The sequence below is a fragment of the Callionymus lyra genome, chromosome 4 (assembly GCF_982586985.1).
Source record: "Callionymus lyra chromosome 4, fCalLyr1.hap1.1, whole genome shotgun sequence".
In the NCBI taxonomy this organism is placed as follows: Eukaryota; Metazoa; Chordata; class Actinopteri; order Syngnathiformes; family Callionymidae; genus Callionymus; species Callionymus lyra.
The window spans coordinates 21,153,481-21,169,531 of NC_141821.1; the positions used below are offsets into that span (position 1 = coordinate 21,153,481).

Below are 16,051 nucleotides of genomic sequence, written 5' to 3' on the forward strand. Positions count from 1 at the left end.
AGATCCCAGTCATTGTAAATCTTGGCATGTCTGTTTAACCGAGATCCTCAGAGGTGGAGGGTCTGTTGACTCACTTTGTTGTCCTTAATTTGTCTTGACATCTCTGAACACAACCGCCAGTGCCTTCTTGTTTTCATTTCTGAATTTATGACAAAATTACAACCTGAGTGTCCGATCTTTACTTCTTTATGATTCAAGCACAACTGCAACAGGTTTTGACCAAAAAATGATTCAATCTGCATCATCGAAAGAGAATCAACGGTGTACCCAGAGTAGCATCAAAGCTACTCCTCATACGTCCCCATGAAGGATGCAAACCATCGCCATATAGTCGTCTCTGATTTTGAACATTTGATCAGATGCTCTCATGTCATGTTATCGCGCAGGAATCTGCTCAGAATGGCAGCGGAGCAGCAAAATGGTGTGGGGTCGTTGCTAGGCAACAGCCAAAGAGGCCGTTTCTGTCTTCGCCATGTTGGCACTCACTGGCTCTCAGAGGCGTAGAGAGTGAGGAGCCTGATGTTGTGATGGTGTCCCCGTCTGGACGTGGAGCTTCCTTCCCGTCCAGAGGCAGTTGACGGTTTCTCACCTGAGACGTCGAGAGTCACCTGTGATCATATCACTAACACAGTTTAACCAAAATCTGGACCTCTGTCCACTGCAGCTGATCAGCGATGGCAGCGTGGTGTACGCCGAGGCCCTGTGGGACCACGTCACCATGGACGACCAGGAGCTGGGCTTCAAGGCCGGTGATGTCATCGAAGTGGTGGACGCCACCAACAAAGAGTGGTGGTGGGGTCGGATCATGGACAGCGAGGGCTGGTTCCCCGCCAGCTTTGTGCGGGTGAGACACACACCTTACACTTTGTCATCTCTTGTTTTTACCAGCAGGTGGTTCAGATGTTCTTTAAAAAAGCATTTAATGTTAAAAAAATATTTTGGCACAAAATTTAAAAAGCAATATAAACTTTACTTATCGACTAAAATCACTCCCTTAGCAACAAACATTTTTGGCTCTTTCATCCCACTGACACAATCTGGTCAACGATGGCTTCATTTTTATAGTTTTTATAGTAGAAATGATGTGTATTTTTCTATATGGAATACACTTTAAAACATAAGCTCTAGGCCGTGTTTTATTTAATTTAAGGCTGCGAATTAAAGCCTCTGATGTCACAAATGAAAATACTTTTCCCATTTTTTTTGTATGTTTCTTATTCACATTTTTCTCTTTTGTAATGTTTTTTTTTTTACCTTAATAGTGTTTTTTTTAATATAAATAATATTTTCTTGTTCCACCATGTATTCTAATGTTTTTTTATATTAATATCAGCATGAAAATACAACCAATAATACTGGTAATAATAAACAATAAACTTGTTGACTGAGTATATTGATGCTAATAAATATATATATATTTAAATTATAAAGAAGAATTAATTTCCAAGACCAATTCATCGTAATTGTTTCTATATATCTTGCTGTCATCTTCAACTAATTTTTTAGATTTATCTGAGACGTGCCTCTACTGTCCCGCTAAAGTATGTGTGTGTTGTCGTCAGTTGCGTGTGAACCAGGACGAGCCCATGGACGACTACTTAGCACACTTGGAGGAGCCGCAGGCCGGACGGGAGGACGGGGAGGGTTTGATTCTGGGACCGGGTCTGCCCTGCAAGGAGCAGATGAGGACCAACGTGATCAATGAGATCATGAGCACGGAGAGAGACTACATCAAGCATCTGAAGGACATCTGCGAGGTTTGTAAACAACCACTGAACGATCTTATTCTGTCAGAGAAATGTGCTTTTCTGTGGTTTGATAATGGCATCTTAAGTCTCTCGTGTCAATCAAAATCTTGTTTCTGTAACAGGGTTACATCAAACAGTGCCGCAAGAGGACGGACATGTTCAACGAAGAGCAGCTCCGTACCATCTTCGGAAACATCGAGGACATCTACCGTTTCCAGAGAAAGTTCCTCAAAGTCCTGGAGAAGAAGTTCAACCGAGAGCAGCCTCATCTGAGCGAGATCGGCTGCTGCTTCCTGGAGCACGTAAGACCATCTTTCTTTGACGTCTCCCAGGTCGTGGCCTGACACTCCCGCTCGTCACACAGCAAACAGATTTCCAGATCTACTCCGAGTACTGCAACAATCACCCCAATGCCTGCGTCCAGCTGTCCAAGCTCATGAAGCTCAACAAGTACGTGTTCTTCTTCGAGGCCTGTCGCCTCCTGCAGAGGATGATCGACATCTCGCTGGACGGCTTCTTGCTCACGCCCGTGCAGAAGATCTGCAAGTACCCGCTGCAGCTGGCCGAGCTCCTCAAGTACACCAACCCTCAGCACAGGTAAGAACAAACTGTTGGCCACTGTGCTCCGAGAATAGAGCTGAATATCAGATGTTGAGTCTCAATCTTGTCTTGTCATCAAATGCCGTAAATATCATTATGTATGATATATAATATAATGTATAATATGATTATGTATGTATTTCTGAAAACTTTTTCTCATGGTATGGATATTTTATTAAAAACAGGAAACGTTTTCTGGTTAAAGTTGTAAAAATCTATGATCCAAACATTAGAATACGGCTGAAAAAACCCAATAAAGAACGAATATATAAATGTTAATTTGAACAGGAACATTCACAACACTTAGAAACTGTTTATACTCTTGGGGACACAATATACAAGAGAAAACAGAAGGCAAATGTTATATGTTAATGAACTTAAACCACACATGAAATAGAAATATTAATACATGAAATGAAAAGAAGGCACTGAATCCACCTAAAGATTATTAACGTAAAGCGTTTTTTTTTAAGAGTTGTATAAATTAATGATTTTTTTTCAAACATGTATAAGATGTTTAATTGTTTGTACATAAAAAATAAAGATACAAATAAAGCCAAATAAAAAGGAAGAATTAAAATTATTTTTAGATGTTCTTCCTCATTTGAATTATTCCTCACTTAATAAATAACCACATATTTCTACACAATTATCCATTTATATTAATAATACATCATCACTCTAGCAATATATCACATGCCTGCCTCTTGTTATCTATACTATACATTATAACATGCCATTGTATTGTTATATATATGTATATACCTACCACATATCAATATACCTACATAATATATATACACATAAATAAATGGTTATTAGTATTATCCATGTACATATATACCATATACTCATTTAATTATAACCATCCACACAATTCTTTATTTCTTTGAACACAAAGGTTGGTTTAAAAAAAGGCAATTTTTCTTTTTGGAAATGACATTAAAATGTTTCATTCTTTGCCAGATTATACAGACTTTTATAAAACCTATTTACTGAGAATCTTTGAGATGAAAATAAACAGCATCAGCATGATATAAGTTTTGGTTTACCTAAGTTTATATTCATTAATATAATTATTTTAGTTCTTTGGTATTATTGCTTCTTCTATTGGGGGGACCAACGCTTCAGACTCATAGATGCTCAGCGAGAATTGAGGGCCACAAACCAATGAGGCCACAAACCTGTGTTTTCTTATGAGGGTCCACATGAAGTCCAGGTGATCGTGTGTAAGCTCTAAATATCTAACACTCCTCTGAGTTTTATAGACTTTGTGCCACAACGTTTAGGACTCACCTCCTGCTCACTTAACAGTTGAACATTTATTCTTTATTTTTCTGTGGGTTATTAATCCTAAAACCTCAAACATGTGTTTTCAGGGACTACAAAGACGTGGAGGCTGCCTTAAACGCCATGAAGAACGTGGCCCGGCTCATCAACGAGAGGAAACGCCGCCTGGAGAACATCGATAAGATCGCCCAGTGGCAGAGCTCCATCGAGGACTGGGAGGTGAGACCGTCTGTGTGCTACGACCTTTATGACCGTGTGTGTCCTGAGCTCAATGTGTGTGTGTGTGTGTGTGTGCAGGGGGAGGACGTGCTCAGCAGGAGCTCAGACCTCATCTTCTCCGGGGAGCTGACCAAACTGTCCCAGCCTCAGGCCAAGAGTCAGCAGAGAATGTTCTTCCTCTTCGACCATCAGATGGTGTTTTGTAAAAAGGTAATTAATAATCTCTCTCTTTTCCACGAGTCTTGCTTAAAATAACTTAATCATGACGGAACACATTTGAAAATGATTCTCTTGGGATGATGTCATGATAATTCCTTTTAAAGCCAAGTCAGCATTTTGTACTTGCTGTGCTCGTTTATTGCCACAACATGGCGCTGTGGAGGCACAACTGAAAAAACTTGTTTAATTCAAACAAATGAGAATGTCTTACTTTTGACCAAGACTACACTTGATTAAAACAGAAACTCTCTAAGGAAGCTCCAACCTTTCGGTTTCACATGTATAATTTGATGCTATTGTAAGCTTTGTAAATGTAGTTGATAGGAGGATAGAAGAGAAAAATAAAGCAATAGCAGCTCAGTCGTCAAACCCCAAGTAACTAAATTCTACTTAATAATTAAATTATATCAATTTTATCTTATCCCCCAAAAATATGTTAAATTAAGTGAATTCAAATATATGTTTACATATACTGTACCTAAAATGTATATACGATTAAATAACATAGACTCAATTAACATTTATAACTTTAGTGCAAAATGATTTACAAATGATAGTTGTTGGCCTTTTTTAAGTATTTTTCCATCATAGTTAGGCTTCTTTTTTCCTTCCATGTGTACTTTACAGCCATTCAAAACAGACACAATACAAAGACAATTAAAAATGACACTTTAATACGTCGATATTTCAGCTCGTTGATTCCCTTTCTCTTCCTCCTCAGGACCTCCTGCGCCGGGACATCCTCTACTACAAGGGCCGGGTGGACATGGACCACATGGAGGTGACGGATGTGGAGGACGGAAAGGAGAAGATCTTCAACATCAGCGTGAAGAACACGCTGAAGCTTCGCTCGCTCAACGGGGACGAGGTTCACCTCCTGTGCGCCAAGAAGCCGGAGCAGAAACAACGGTGGCTCCGAGCCTTCGCCGACGAGCGGAGGCAGGTCCAGCATGACCGCGACACAGGTCAGCCCAGAGTTTTAATGTGGACTCTATTGTTTAGAGGTGAACTTTTCGAGGTCGCATCATGCACTGTAACAGTGGGCACTTGTTATACCAATATATGTTATAATATATATATACAGTACATCACAGGAGGGACAGGAGTTAAAACATATTAACACACAAATGTCTTTTCCTACGTCAGCATGAGATACCATGGCTTTGATTTTAGATTATTTTTTCTAATCTGCATGAATTGACAGCGAGGAGTCAGAATCGACACCAACATATCAGCTTCATGAGTATTTTGTTGACAAAAAACACCATTCTCATGGAAGCTAAATTAACTTTGTGAGCAATTTATTCTATTTTATTTTTATACAGTTTGATTCAGTGGTGACATGAATTAACGTGTCAGAGAGGATCCTATTTTTAACGAATTAAAGTTCATTTTTACCAGTACTTTTCAGAGTTTATTTTAGAAAAATGACAAGTAACAAGATAAAAAGATACTTGTTTCATGTATAAGAAAAGTTAAAATCAAATTTTGAGCATCTTTAGATAAAGGCACAAAATAAGAGACATAGTGCTGGATTTTTTTTAAATCGAAAAATTAAAATATAAAACATTAAGTATAAAGTCTTCTAGTAAAAAAATTTAGTTTGTCACTTTGCACTTCTGCTAAATGTTAAAGAGTCTTAAAGGCAGTATAACTGGAAATAACAACGGGGACTTTTGTAAATTTTGTGAATTTAACTAGTCTTTAAAATCTAGAATTTATTTAAATTGTATTTTCTACTTTTTTGTGTGCTTTGCTTATTGTATTCTTGTTTTCCCTTGATGCGGCTGTTGCTAAAATGTCCCCTTGTGGGACTAATAAAGAAAATTCTAAATCTAAATCTAATTGTGTTACGTTAACAATAGTTCTTTCCAAATCTTTGATAAAAGTAAAAACAAGCTGTCAAAACGTGAACAATGACATCATACTTTTTATTCAAGCAGCTTCATCTATTTGACATATGAGAGGTCGTGAAAAGCTTGTGTGACACCCAAAAATACGTTTATAACATTCTCTGGTTGAGTAATACAGTTTATAATTGAGAATGTTAGTTGCATCATCTGGTATATATAAAAAGTAAAGCAAATGTAAGTACAAAAAGCTGCAGTTCATGAAGTGTCCACTGGAGGCTCTCTGCAGAAAAGACCAGTGAGTCACAAACACACCTGAGAAACATATTTACAGCTGGTTCAAAAAACTGTTTTTCACTGTCAGCACACACTGTTCAGAGAGTTTTATTCATCATCACTAAATATGTGAATTGAAAATACATATAAAAGGAAATGGAAATTAAAAAAGCTAAATATTCATTTACTCTGGGAATTGTACAAATCCGATATCTTTCTTTTTTTTCCTGTGGATTTGATCAGTTTTTTTGTAAGTGAATTTTAATGTGTATTTTAATTTTTTATAATGATCTATTATTACTATTATTTTGTTTACATTATCATCTTTCATCGTGCTGTCCTTTGTTCAGATCTTGTATGTTTCAAACTGTAATAATGACTAATAAACCCTTCATGCTTAACTTAGCCACAAGAGGGCAGCATCCCAGAGCTTCTGACAGATTGACATACAGACTTGTTCACTGTTGTCTCCTCAGGCTTCTCCCTCACAGAGGTCCAGAAGAAACAGGCCATGCTGAACGCCTGCAAAAGCCATCCATCCGGGAAACCCAAAGGTAAAAACCCTCTGGAACAACGACGTGTATGGAAAATGTTGTCAACACGAATCCTCCGTCCTCAGCGGTGACCCGACCCTACTACGACTTCCTGCTGCGGCAGAAACACCCGTCTCTCCCCTCGGCGTTGCCCCAGCAGCAGGTCTTCATGCTGGCCGAGCCCAAGCGTAAAACCTCCACCTTCTGGCACAACATCGGCCGACTGACGCCCTTCAAGAAGTGAGCCCGGCGGAGGAGCTTCCTGCTCGTGCCTGAACAGAACCTTTATACTCTTTTCTTTTCTTTCCTACTCATAACCTAATATATACAGATTTATAGTGTGGATGAGCTGGAGATCTATTTTTGAAAGCACTTTATAGGTTGGTTAACAATCACTGCGTGGGAGAGGAGGAGAACTTTCTACTTCTGGTACTAACACTGCTGCCCTGCTGCGGGACTGAGCTGCCTCCTCGACGGACGTCTTCTTTACTTTTCTCTTCTGAGTCCAGAGATGCCAACGTGTTCACAGTGCCAGGTCGTCCGTTTGACTTCTTCGTCCGCTTCTAATAAGGGAAATATGGGGCAGTGCTGTTGTGTTTGTGCGAGAAAAAAAAATCCTTGTTTTTTAACTTCATCCACTGGTTCCACTGGTTTTTGTACAAACGCTTGATGACGCTGCACAATGAAGCACCTGCCGGGTCCATCCACCCTCCTGAGCACTCTTCTCACCCCACATGACTCACCCACATCTCTTCAAGTCTCGTCATCGTTTGTACTCGCGACGGCTCTGACGCCGGCGTCCTCGACCTTTTGCTTTACTGGTTTATTGTCTGCGTTTTAACAAGTGTTGTAACTCCGGCTGCGTTCCACTTGTGTTCATAACATAACTTCTAAACTGATTTTTTGTCTCTTTTAAATCCAAAACAACTGTTTAAATTACAAATTATCGAGGGTGAATATGACCTTGCCATGACCTTTGAGATATTTGGTTGGTTCTACGAAACCGGATCCGTTTCCCACTTTCTTCTAAATGTATGACCTGCGAGTAAACGATATTCGTGATGGAGGTTTTTTTCATCTTCACCATCCTGTAACAGACTAAATCAGTTATTTTTCAGGAATTTATTTTCAAATATTCAATGTGTTTTTGTCAAAAAAAACAAAAAACATCTTCAATTTGAGCTCAGAAATGATACATTTGTTATATTCAATTGAAGTTTTGCAGAATTTAAATTCTGATCTTCAATGTATACAAAGTAAGTAAGTAATGGTTAACAAAGTGTTACGAGTTGATACATTTCTACTTAAAACTATGAGCCACTTGCTAGGTTAGTATTATAGAGTTCAGTTTAAAAGGTACTTTGCATTGTAGCTAAAATAAAATCTTGAGCCTACTTCAGACCTTGGCTCCTGCAGTGGTTTGAGTAGTGACATAACGAAGTGTGTTTGTGAGGCAGAACATGCAAGTGTTACAGGGTGGTGCAGAAAAACATTTAAAGGCATAAAAATGTGGATTTGATGTGTTTCCAAAATTATTATTTAAGGTGATATTTCAAATTCAGAAATGGAGGAATGTTCCGTGTTCTTCTTAAAAACGCCCCCGAAATTGAGATTTAGATTTAAGACATTAAAATAATGTATTTTATTTTTCACTACAATTCAACCAAGAGTTCGGATGATTTTATTCATTTTAACACTTTGTTCCGCTGACACCACAGTCATTCCTCCTCAGACCCAACCGATGACGACATTGACTCACATGTTCCCTCTAGTGGTGTTCACCAGTTATTGCAGAGCTTAATTCTTTAAATGTTTACATTCTTCTGCTCATTATATTGATCGTTAAGACGTTTATTTGCAGCTTTTGATGACGTCACTCAGATTATTCACTCTCCAATATTAAAATTATTTTCTTAAAAAGATGAGATTTGAGTTTGACATCTCGTACAGCAACTCACGGATGAATTTTTTAACTACTCTTACTAATCTTTATTGAGCAAAGAGCGCCCTCTACTGAGCTTCGGGAGTAGAGAAAAAACACGAACATTTCCAAATGTTTTACTAAATGTTTAAAATTATTTAATTTTTTAACATATTCTCCTCCAACTGACTCGCCTCATGTTGTGTTGTTGTTGTTGTGAGTCACAGGAGGGCGGATGGACCACATACAGTTTTTCTAAGAACCACACACACACACACACACACTTTGAGTTTCACCAAGTCAAAGTTGAACATTTATAATTTGTGAGCGGATGACTAACGATGCATGGATGTGATTTAAAAAAAATACTGTGAAGAGCTTTTTTGTTTAAAAAAAAAAAACACACTCAGACGAGCCCTGATATATCACGCAGTTCCAGGATTCTATAGTATTCATCGTGCTATCTCACACTCTCACACTCCTGACTTGTACTCCAGTTTCCAGTACTCCTGCTCGGTGTATACAACCTTCAGTATACTTCATTCCACATCAGTGCCGCCTTGTGGAATGGCTCCGTAAGTGCATTCTGTGAAATGTACTCACCTTTCTGTTTCAAATGAGTAATAAACATTCCTGCACTGGCTACTGCAGACATCAGTCCCTCTCTGCTCTTATTACTGTGAGGATGCCACAATTTAATGAATAATGTAGAGACGACACAAAAGATGAGCTAAAATTGAGTTATTTTATGATATTTTCATTTATTATTATGCATTTTAAAAGATACCACAGGCAATTTTAGGACCGTCTGTTGGAGATGTTCTGGACAAAAATGATTTTATATATTTTTGTTTATTGTTTTATGTATTGTTGTGTGTTTCACTGTGAATTTTAGTCCAATTGTATTTGAACTATCTGTTCCATCTTAACTATATAATCAAAGCTATACAAATTATAAAATTTTAAGTGTGATGAACTTGTTCCTTAACCATCTGACGTGCAAAACAAAATGGATTCCCTTGCTCTGAATGTACTCACTCAAACTTGGAAAGGGCTGCAATTTGAGAACCCTGTACTAAATGAAACATTAAATTACTAAAACGAATGATATAGAAGTAAGAAAGAAAGTAAGCCTAATTTGTAAATCGCCTTTCACAAGTAGTTATGAAGAAAAAAAGATTAAAAAAAAACCAACAAACTGTTTTTCAAAGCGTTATATTCAGAATATATGATCAATACAAAGACAAAAATCTAACATATCAATGACAAGATTGTTTTATGGTTTCACTGACTTCAACAAAATGGCAATTTTAATAGAGTTTTTGAAACTTCTTTAATTGACATTGTGAAGTTTTGCCACTAGTATATATACATAACTTAGGTCAGTCTGTCAAACTCAGCCTGAGAAACCTGGGTGTTGTATTTGACAAAGACATGTCTCTAGTACAAAGACTCTCTAGACTTAGGAAAATGACGTCACAGCATGACCTGGAGCTTATCGTCCATGCGTTTGTGTCTTCTTGTTTAGACTATTGTAACAGTTTGTTTTCATGTCTAGACAAGAAGGATCTGTCTCGCCTGCAGTTGATTCAGAACTCTGCAGCAAGAATTCTGTCCTGCTCTAGTAGAAGAACTCACATTTCCACGATCCTTAAAACTCTGCATTGGCTGCCAGTTTCTTTTAGGATCAACTTTAAAATTCTGGTTCTTACTTTCAGATCTATTCATGGTCAGGCTCCTCCTTACATCAGTGATCTGATCCAGACTTACACCCCAGCTCGGGCTCTGAGGTCTGTGGATCAGAATCTACTAACTGTTTTCGCCAAACGCTTCCGGAAACTAAAAGCGCTTTTCTGACCCTGGTGCTTTTCAAATAACCTTTACTTACTTACTTATAAATATATACGTATATACTGTGTATGTATATGTATGTATATATGTATTTATATATTAGCACAAATATGAAAGTAGTTCATAACTGTCAATATCAATAAGACTTTTTCATCCGGACATATTGTGATGCATAAGATTTCCTGTCAGTTTCTTGTCTCTCCTCCACCTCTGACTCATAGATCTCCTCCTGCTGCTCCTCCTCCTCCTCCTCTTCATCCTCCTCCTCTCCCTCCTCCTCCTCCTGCAGGCCTCCCTGTCTTTGCAGAGTGTTGCGCGACTGGAACCAAAACAGTTTTATCACAGACGAGCATGTTTGAGGTTCCATCCTGGTCTGACTCCCTCACCCTCCGGTCCGGGCTCCGGGTCTGTCGCCGGTTCTGTTTGTGCGCCGCCGAGGCCCGACTGGACCTGGAGGGGGAGTCCAGTGGAGAATGTGAAGAGTCCAGACGTCCAGGGAAGGAGGTGCTCAGTTGAAGTTTCCTGCTGAAGAGCTGTGAGGTCGTGGAGAGGTCAGGAATCAACAACTTGCACCTCACAGGGAAAACTCAAATGTTGTTTTTGATCCACTTTAGCGTAACAATCACACCTAAAAACCTGTTATATATGCAATAAAAATACATATTTGTAGGTTCAGAGATGTCGTGGGTATCAGCAGGTTTTTAACTATTTTATTTTAAAAATGTAGTAAACCAACTTTACTATTACTATTCGAATGCCTTTTAAAATAGTTTGACCCCCCAAATGAATAATATTAAATGGAAATAATGGTAATTTTAAATACATCATACTACTTCTTCAAGGAAAATGTTCGCCTGTTAGTAATTAATTTTTTTTACAGATGAGCAGATTTCAACGAACAGTAACAGATACTGCTGTTCCAGATTACCATCTGGATCCATAAATCGTTTGAAGGTTTTTATAACTCTTTCAATTGCCTGAGCTTAAATATTCTTTACGTCTACTGGAGTTGTAAGAGCTCAGTAACGCTACTGCTTTCAGATTAGGTTAAATAAAACATTTAAACGATAGAATAAAATGTGATTAAATAAATTAATGTTTTTTTTTTAATTAAAGTTTGTAAATGTTTAATGTCATCTGACATTTGGGTTTCAATAAAACAAGTATGAAGCGACACACATCATTAAAATCTTGATAAATCTTAAAATATTTTCTGTTAAGAAAATGTTTAAAATTAACTCTAAAATTGGGAAAGTCAGTGAGCTTTGTCATCTGAGATTTTTTCACAATAAATGAAGGAAGAACCAGAAAGATTCTGAAGCAGATCAATGGTTGTTGTCTCACCTCCAGGCTCTTCTCAGCGTCGACCTCCAGCAGGTCGTGGTACGTGTTCGTGTAAACCTCCAGAGCTTTAGCGTGGAACAGCATCTCCACCGTGATGAAATCCGTGAAGACGCGCTGCAAACACAACCAGTCAAACGCTGACGTTGGTCAGCATGAGCTGAGCGTGACCGACCGTCACGTCCTCCAATTTCTTCCTCTGGAAGTCCACCATGGCGTCCTCCAGCTGTCTGGAGCTGAGCTGGGCGTTGTTGGACGCCTTCTGAGCAGTGACCTGCGCCTGTCGAACACAACGTGACAGCTCACCTGTGTTTTCATGCGTCACGTGTACTTTACCTGAGACTGAACAGGAAGTTAGGAAAAAAAGGCCAATTTTAAAGGTGAAGTCAGAAGTAAGTAAGTAAAGGTTATTGTTAAAGTGCCTTTCTAGACCAGGGTCACAAAGCACTTTAATAATCAAAAACAATACACAGTTAAAATATATACTTTAAAAGGTCAATACACATACGATAAATACAGGAGTCCTAGTAAATCAGGGAAAAGCCTGAACAAATAAAAATGTCTTAAGATGTTTCTTGAATACAGAGAGAAGAAGATCGTTCCAAAGCTTAGGAGCAACAGCCTTGAAGGATTTCTCTCCTCTGGTCCTGAACCGTGTTCAGGAACCATCAGTAGATTCTGATCCACAGACCTCAGAGCCTGAGTTGGGGTGTAAGGCTGGATCAGATCACTGATGTAAGGAGGAGCCTGACCATGAATAGATCTGAAAGTAAGAACCAGATTTTCTTTAATTGATCCTGAAATAAACTGGCAGCCAGTGAAGAGTTTTAAGGATCAGAGAAATGTGAGTTCTTCTACTAGAGCTGCTCAGAATTCTCACTCCTTCTTGTTTAGACACGAAAATAAACTGTTGCAATAGTCTAAATGAGAAGACACAAACGCATGGATTATAAGATCCGAATCGTGTTGTTAAAAGTTTACAATTTTTTCTCATTATTTTCGTCAGTTTTCTGCAGTTTTGTACTAAGGACATGTCTTTGTCAAATACAGTACAGCATCTGGACAGTCTGCACTAGGTTTGAATTGCGTTCACGTTGTATTGTAAAAAAAATAAAAAAAATAAAAACTTTATTTAAAAATTATAAAGCACCAAGTAAATCATTGATTTAAAAACATAAATGATGAAGTAAACATCAGACCTTTGTTAATTTAATTTGTATTTTGTATAAATTGGCGTAATTGAAGTAATCATGAATAAATGTTTAGTGGGAAACTGTCGAACTGATAGTTTTGTAAAAGCATGTCTTAAAAAAACCACACAGTTGGAACATTATTCACTAAAGACCTCATGAGAGTGAGCACACGAGCAGAACACACAGTGAAGCATGTGAAGGATACGATGGTCTGACGGTCCGATGGGTTCCTCAGTCGCAGCTTCTCCAGCCTCTGTAGTTCTTTCACTTCTCTGCTCAGGTCGGTGTTAAACTTCTTCAGCTCTGCCTGAAATTCAAAATGTATTTTAATATTTTCCAGACGTAAATCACCATTTAAATGATCTCTTTTATTGTGATGCGGGTCTATTGGAGAAACAACAAACAATAATTCCAACAAATATTTTATGGTTTATATTTCCAAAAAGTGTGTATGAAATAAAAAATATTCTTTCTCTAATTAAAATTAGCATGAAAATATTTACAGCATTTGTATACTTTTGGTTGCGATTAAACTTCCGACCGCTAGATGGCAGCAGTCATTACTTCCTCTGCAGCTAAAGGAACAATGAAATCCTGCAACATCCCAGTGATGACTGAGGACGAGAGGATACGGTCTACTCCAGCAGCGTTTAAGGCTGATGTTTAGACAAATTTTGGTTTAAAAAAGAGTCATGTGGTCTGTAAATTCTGCAATACCAGTCAAGTACTTGACAATACTACAAATAAATCCTTTTTTCTACAGTATCACAATATGTTGTGTAGGTTTCGCAACACCAGGTTCTTTGAGTACACACACTCATCACGCTTAAAGTTTGACATTTCTTTTGTCAATTACAGAATTTAGATTCTACTGCTCAAACGTAATATGAAGTTGAACTCTCACCTTCTTGTTCTTCACGATGTCTCCATACGTCTTCAGAGGCGCGACGACCCTGCTTTCCAGTCGCTCCACCTGTCGACACCAGCGTGAGTGACGTGTTGTTCAAGGACTCATTGGTGAAGGGCTACACCTGGGCCTGGCGGTAGTCCTGCACCATGGCCAGGTCCTCGGCAAGGTTCCTCAGGCCCATCTGGAGCTCCGGGTCCTCCTGCTTGGCGAAGTCGAAGATCAGCGCCACCAGCTGGTCTCCCTTGTCCCTGAGCTTGGCGGCCTTCCTGGTGTAGGAGGCCAGCAGGCTGCAGAGCTCGCCCAGGTGTCTCTCGGTGTGTTTGACCGTCTGCTCCAGGTGCCTCACCTGTGCGTCTCTGCAGGTGAAACATGGCTTCTGTCAAATCATTTTCTTTAATGTGTCATAGAAAACAGAAAATCTACCTGGACAGGTAAGTGTTCATTGTGCCCGTCTGAGCTCCCAGTCTGCGTGTTTACCTTAGTAACTCCAGGTAACGATACCGTTGCCATGGCAGCGACAACAGAATGCTTGTGACGAAAATGACCACAAGATGGCAGCAGATTATTATTATTATTATTTTACTTCCTCTTCTCTTCACGGTTTTGATTCTCATAACAACTTAAAATATTTTAATCGTAAAAGTGTTTATTTTATCTATTGTTAATTATATTGTTAGCTTATCATTTAAACATGTATATATTTATCCATGTATCTTTTTATATTAATTGTTTATTTTTAATGCGTATATGCGTGTGTGTACGTGTGTGTGTGTGTGAAATAGTCTTATTAGCAAGGAAGAACATTTTCTTCGGACAATGCAAAGAAATTCTGTTCATCTTCTGTTCCGCAAATAAATAAATAAAATATTTTTAATTCAAGTATATTCAGAATAACAAAGATAATAATAATGAAATAAGACATGACTTTAGAGTGCAAACTTATCTTAGTTATTTTATTTATTCAAATATATGCATTTTTTTAAAAAGATTTTGGGATGAGGATTTGATTCATTTAACTGTTTCTAAGTCTGGTGGTGTATTTATTATTTATTTATTTTTATAAATGGTGGAGGTATAACAACCCAGTGGTGGTGATGTCAAGAAAAGTATTAATTTTAGCAATTCACTGTATATAACGTAAACCAATTGCTTTTATTTTCACCTGATAAATAAATGTATTACTGGAGGTAATGAAGCAATAATGAGTCAGATTGGGGCAAGAAATGCAACAATTTTATTTAGAGAATCAGCATATTTTTCTGTTAGCTTCATATATTAGTGATAAAAAAACAGCAGATATTGTTGCTCCTTTAATTGTTATCGTTACATAGTTAATGCAAAAAGTAGAACATCAGATATGGAAGCTTTTCCTAGTAAACTCATATTTTAAACCAACAATCAACCTCACATTAAGCGTGAGAAATGTAGTTGTGCTCCCTGCAGTGTCGGATATCAGCTCCCATGTGTTCCAACAATCCACGCTCACTGAGCGACAGGACACGATGCATTGTTTTCACCCAGACTTCAACTCTGGTGTGACTCTGATCTTCACGAACCTCCTGCTGCCTCCTCTACTCCGACACCTCCGAGCTCACCAAACACTTTTTATTCTTGTTTAAAACAAAGAAAGAAAAAAAGGCTTGTTGAAGGAAGCAAGACAAGTTTGATTCCGTGTCAGAAACCCCCCCCCCCTGTCATCATTTCAGCATCGCCTCTGGAACATTCTGCAGCTCTGACTGACATTTCTATGATGACATCCTTGTCTTAGCAGGAGAGGAGAGAAGCTGAAGGATCGATTCCTCTTCAGCGCGATGACTCATGAGCCAGGTGTGTGTGAAGAGCAACATGTAAATGTCAGGTGTGCCTGATGAAGACGGTCGTCAGTGTCATGTACCTTCAGACTGAATAATTGGCTTCAGGAGCTGGTTGTAAAAGTTCAGTTTCAAACTAGCAACAACCCACCTTCACCATAATTCCTACTGAATGTTCAACACTTAAAATACATGAATCAAAAGCATTTAATTGTTGTTAAATTGTCGTTTCACTATATTTGCAAAATAACAACAAATCTGCACAAAGCTTTTTTTTCAATACATTTTT

At 38.3% G+C, this 16,051-nt stretch overlaps 2 protein-coding genes across 4 annotated transcripts in view; one reads left to right on the plus strand and one right to left on the minus strand.

The window, feature by feature from the left end:
- Nucleotides 1-9,313, plus strand: part of arhgef4 (Rho guanine nucleotide exchange factor 4) — a 62,038-nt gene extending 52,725 nt beyond the window's left edge. For 2 of the 3 annotated variants that reach the window (XM_087789151.1, XM_087789152.1), the window contains 9 exons: nucleotides 665-844; nucleotides 1,563-1,757; nucleotides 1,871-2,050; nucleotides 2,113-2,345; nucleotides 3,728-3,857; nucleotides 3,936-4,067; nucleotides 4,798-5,041; nucleotides 6,679-6,756; nucleotides 6,822-9,313. In XM_087789151.1, the coding sequence (XP_087645277.1) occupies nucleotides 665-844; nucleotides 1,563-1,757; nucleotides 1,871-2,050; nucleotides 2,113-2,345; nucleotides 3,728-3,857; nucleotides 3,936-4,067; nucleotides 4,798-5,041; nucleotides 6,679-6,756; nucleotides 6,822-6,979 (1,530 nt within the window). In that variant the 3' untranslated portion in view covers nucleotides 6,980-9,313. Of the gene's footprint in view, nucleotides 1-664; nucleotides 845-1,562; nucleotides 1,758-1,870; nucleotides 2,051-2,112; nucleotides 2,346-3,727; nucleotides 4,068-4,797; nucleotides 5,042-6,678; nucleotides 6,757-6,821 lie in introns of all 3 variants that reach the window. The other variant, XM_087789150.1, reaches the window with a different exon arrangement.
- Nucleotides 7,128-14,394, minus strand: LOC148082055 (CBY1-interacting BAR domain-containing protein 2-like). Its single transcript, XM_087788378.1, has 9 exons — nucleotides 14,375-14,394; nucleotides 14,073-14,307; nucleotides 13,946-14,014; nucleotides 13,247-13,348; nucleotides 12,185-12,190; nucleotides 12,024-12,128; nucleotides 11,852-11,965; nucleotides 10,894-11,040; nucleotides 7,128-7,298 (listed from the first exon to the last, which is right to left on the minus strand). The coding sequence occupies exons 1-9, from the start codon at nucleotides 14,392-14,394 to the stop codon at nucleotides 7,128-7,130; spliced, it is 969 nt and encodes a 322-aa protein (XP_087644504.1).
- Between the last annotated feature and the right edge of the window lie 1,657 nt (nucleotides 14,395-16,051).